We start from the raw sequence: 5,041 nt of genomic DNA on the forward strand, positions 1-5,041 counted from the left end.
GGTAGGATGAAAACCATTCTAGGGCAGTACCAGAGATCCCCACCCAGTGCCTCAGTCTGTCTAACATGATGTTGTGATCAATGGTGTCAAAAGCAGCGCTAAGGTCCAGGAGTACCAGGACTGAGCACATACCTTTATCAGCAGACATTAAAAGGTCATTGATGACTTTAAGCAGGGCAGTCTCAGTGCTGCGGTACTTCCTGAAACCAGACCAACCAATATTTTGTTATTTTCCAGTACAGTGAGCAGCTGTTTGGACACAATTCTTTCTAAAATCTTTGCAATAAAAGGCAGTTTTTGAAATTGGTCTAAAATTATGTGGGAGGGAGGGATCTAAACCAGGTTACTTTAAAAGTGGGTTCACGCAAGCCGTTTTAAAATAATCAGGGACACAACCAGTAGATAGGGAGCTGTTGAAAACAGAGATCAAATAGGGCCCAACAGAATCTATTACTTTCAGTAAAAACTTTGTAGGTATTACATCAAGTGGGCTGGAGACATATACAACTATATAAATTAAACTATATTGTATTAGTGGATTATAATCCTTATGTGCTTCACAAACATTAAGGGGCCTATGAAATTCATGATATTATGTATATACAAATAAATTTATAGCGTATTATAATCCTTACACCTCATAGACTTGAAAGCAGAGAGTCTTGGTGGTGAGTTGTAATTTGTGTGAGTTGAAGTGTTTTCTGGGATGGAGGTATTTTGTTGATTATCCGTGACTTGTGTTGTTTTCTGGGGTTTATCTTTTCACATCGCCCGTCATTGGGGCCACAACAGTGCAATCACATGTTTAGTTCTACGAAACACCTTAAGCATTATTAGTTGCTCAAAAGTTTCATGTGCCCGGCGCAGTTTTCCGGGGTTTATTATGTAACAACGCCCGCCATACAGTACTACAACAACAAATATGAGCCGACGCAACAGATCAAGACCAACAGATTTAGCCGTGTTTCAGAGAGTTTCTCAACAGCACGTTTTTACTAAAATTGTAGTGATTGCGCTTTAACAGCGTTAGACGGTGGCGAATATACAACCGCGTTCGCACGGTCATGTCAAACAGACAGCGCTCTCTCTGTGATCCCATCCTATTCTCCAACATACATCTGAATCATTTTTGTTACTGAGAGTTTAAAACAAATATAAAATAACACTAGTCTATCGCTTCCTAATCGAGCCAAACGAAGGTTTGGATGTGATGCGCCGTTTGTTCTGGAAAATAACACTATTTCAATGTTGTTTACAACAAGTCACGGGCCATTTCTTTTAACTCATCCCATCGTTGTTAAGCGCGTGGACTGTTTGTGTAACCTAAATACATGTTTAAACACAGGAGGAAATGCATTTGGTTTACTCGCTTTTCAAACGGGGAATCCAGGGATCATCGCGTAAACCTAACGCATGTGTGGGAACCCCTTCGATCAGTGACGTCACTACTCAGGAGGAATGCGAACGAAAAATAACCATGCATGCATTTGAAACATTTGTTTTTTACGTATCACATCTGAAGTATCTGATTTTCTAGATAATAATCAAGATGTGGCCAGCAAAACACAAGAGCGAGTAAGTTTCTTATGGCTTCCAGTGGAATTTGAGGAGCTTAGCCTATCAGCGTTAAAGGCCGTCCCTCAGACATCCCGGGATGCTTTGCGGTGGAGTTTTGTTAAAATTACTGAAAAACCTTCTATTTGTATGAAATACAAAATATACTTTGTAATTTACATTTTCTTAAATGTTTCTGGTTAGAATATAATATTTTTTAATCGGTATCTGTCAATCCTATGGCAGTTTACTATTGAAGCCGTGAGTGAAGGGGCGGTTGAGTTTGATGAGGCTGCTGACCGGATGAAACAACTACGACCTACTGTATACAACTCTTATGATTACTTCTCAACTGGTCTCACCTCAGAAGGGAGGAGGTTTCTCATTCTGCCTGTTTTATGTCTACAGATAAACGTCAGAAGCTGTAAAATGAAAACACAATAGGTAAACATGAACAGTCGTATCTATAATGATTCTGAGGTCATATTAACAGGGTTTTCCTGCCGTTAAGGCTTAGGGCTGATGCCCAAAACATGCTGTGCCATCACTGTAAAATCACTGTGGAGCAACAGAACCAACCAAATTAGTTTCTCCAGATCTAAAGGTTGTAGTTCCTCCAGTAGACTAATCTTTGGGTGTTGGTTATTTATTTTCTGCTCTAGCTTTTCCAACTATTTGTTCAGAAATATGGTGAAAATAATGACCCAATATGATGTGAAATTAGGTTACATATTTTTCATTGGAAAACATAAAATTTTCTTGGGGGAAGATCCCCCGACCAACACCAAAACATTCATCTAAAGCTCACATCAAACTGTGAAAATACTGCAGTTTTAAGCTCTTCTAAGGTGCATCGCATGCTCATGGACAACATGAGCGCAATGTTGCTGAGACGTGCTGGGGTTTTATATTTAGACAAAAATTTTGACCTCCGCTGTTACAACTCCATCCTAGGGGAAATACTGACGTTTATTTGTTTTGTGAAGTGTGACTATTTCTTCGAGGGGAGGGGGGGCTGTTTGTCTCCTGCCCCCGCTGCTGAAAAAAGTCCTAGAGGAAACACTGAAAGTTAATCCTTCATGATACAGGGAGCCAGTGTAGTTGAATCAGCAAAGGAGTAATATGTTCTAGTTAACATACCTGGCTGGTCCACACAAAAAACGTCTGTGAGGGGAAATACGGTGTGTTTTGGCCTTACAGGTATATTGAAATTGTGTCTTTTTCAGTCACGGTGAAGAACTTGCACGCCGCTGGCGACATGCTGTAGCGCGTTTGGCCATGACAATAGTCGATTACCGTCTGTGCGGCTGTGCGCATGACGTGAAAACGCAGTGCAGCACAGCCTGTGTGTAAATCTGACCGGGACAGGTTCGGATATAGGTGTGATCGGCCCCGGTCACTGGTGTTGGCCGATTGAGCTGAAAACCGGCTGATTCTGGTCACCGGCCGATCGATCGGTGCTTCTCTAGTTTATTTGTCTGCCTGTCTAAGAAACATATGGTGCTGCTTTCCAATTAATCTTGAAAACAGAATGAATTAAAAACTGTGCAGATGTACCCATGAATATACAGCAGGTGTTCATATATTTTATCAACATCTTAGTTATGTTCAGATTAATTCATGATTGCCAGTTTAACAACTGTATGTGATTTTCACATATTAAATTGCTGATATGTAATTAAAGTCATATCAAGCTGTTCCTTGTTGTCAGTGGTGTGATGCCCTGTGGGGTCATGGGTGGGTGTGGCCAATCTCTAACTCTGGACACCTGGGCTAATTGTCCTGTAGTTTATTTGTAACCCTTGTTCTCATTCTTAGGAAGCTGCTGCTGCTGGGTTGAGGTTACAGACCTCCCTGCTAACTGACTACCCTCTATTTCCCTCCACATGTTCCACCTTTGCTTTGGCTTCTGGACATGCCGTTTTAGTTGTAGTTATCTTGTTTCTTGTGCATTACAACACCGTTACACACATTTTCCATGCATCCATCATCGTGCCCTGACATGACTGAAACCACTGATGTTCATACCCCACACTTTATCACCTTTAGTTTGGTTCATTTTGGTTTAAATAAACATATTTTACTAAATGTTCGTAACAGTGGTTTAAACAGAAGACTGAACAGACGAGGAAGAACAGCTGGAGTCAAACCAGACCTAAAAACACAGCTGGAGACCTGGACGAACAATATTTATAGATTAACTGTTTAATGAAAACACTCACCAACAAGAAGCTGAATGTTGAATATCTGTCTTGGCTGAAAACGTGGAAAATCACAGGTGTAGTTTCCACTGTCGGTCACCTTCGTATTTCTGATAATGATGGAGGCGTTGCCGTACTTCAGCTCATCTTGAAAATGTGAGACGCGACCTTTGAACTGCTGATCTTGACCTGGACGGCCGTTGTTGTAATGAAAGCCTCCATCATAAAAGAAAATCTCCTTCGGACCATCTTTCTTCCAGTCAAAGAGTTTCTCCTCAGCGTTCTCCTTGTTGCTGAGGGAACAGGGTAAAATGGCGTCATTCCCTTCTTCCACAACCACTCTGACGACACCTGACCCTGAAAGAAGAAGATTATTTTAGTCATTCTGTTCATCAGATAACACATTTACATGTCACCTCAATGACTCTGAAACACCAGTTTATAAACACATTAGTTAGTCGGCACATTATTTATGGAGATTTTTCATGTTGGCGTCATTTAAGAATATTTAAGCTGACATAAGAAACCTGATGAGTCACATGACACAGACACTCAGTGTGAGCAAAGAATCTGAAGATCACTCAGGGTTTGGTTTGTGGGTGAAGGTGTGTTTAGATTTATTAAAAAATAATAATAGATTACTGCAGGAATAAAGGCATATTCAGATCATGGTTTTTCTTCAGTGCTTTGAAGCTCCGTCAGAAACAAAAGCTGGGTTTTGAGAGTAAGTGTAAAGTTTTCTCTAAACTCTAAAATCAACAAAATCACAAACTGTGTCTAAAAAGAAAATACTAATGAAAAGCTAAAAAGGGTTCACACAGTCAATCAATCAAATATAGGAATAAAATATAATATTTAAGGATTTTATATTTTTATTTCTTTTACATAATTCCAGTAATTGAGATAAGAAGCATCAATTCTCTTTTGACACAAAAAATACATAATAAGCCAAACATTAGCTTTCTATTTCATACAATGTGCTGAACACATCATGCCTGGTACAGTAGAAAGGACTTCTTGGTCTTTGAGACACAAATAAACATGTTGCACTTGCGTTACCCACACAGTGCAGGTTACCGTTTGTTGTAGATAAGTGTAGATAAGTTGTAGATGCTGTTGAAGAAGGCCTAAATAATGTAGGCCTAAAGCCTAGATTGATTGCATAAGGCCTAAATCCTAGATTGATTGTTAGATTCTTTTTCTATATTTATACACCTTATCAATGGTTTGCAATATGTTATAACTACTGAGTGTTTTACTACTGAGTATTCTTTTAGTGTGAAGTT

At 39.6% G+C, this 5,041-nt stretch overlaps 1 protein-coding gene across 3 annotated transcripts in view; it reads right to left on the minus strand.

The window, feature by feature from the left end:
* The window catches only part of LOC123987300 (butyrophilin subfamily 1 member A1-like), a 17,732-nt gene that overhangs the window by 10,242 nt on the left and 2,449 nt on the right, over positions 1–5,041 (minus strand). For all 3 annotated transcript variants that reach the window (XM_046076057.1, XM_046076056.1, XM_046076055.1), the window contains exon 2: positions 3,777–4,112. In XM_046076057.1, the coding sequence (XP_045932013.1) occupies positions 3,777–4,112 (336 nt within the window). The remainder of the gene's footprint in view (positions 1–3,776; positions 4,113–5,041) is intronic.

The sequence above is a fragment of the Micropterus dolomieu genome, linkage group LG18 (genome assembly GCF_021292245.1).
Source record: "Micropterus dolomieu isolate WLL.071019.BEF.003 ecotype Adirondacks linkage group LG18, ASM2129224v1, whole genome shotgun sequence".
Lineage (NCBI taxonomy): Eukaryota > Metazoa > Chordata > Actinopteri > Centrarchiformes > Centrarchidae > Micropterus > Micropterus dolomieu.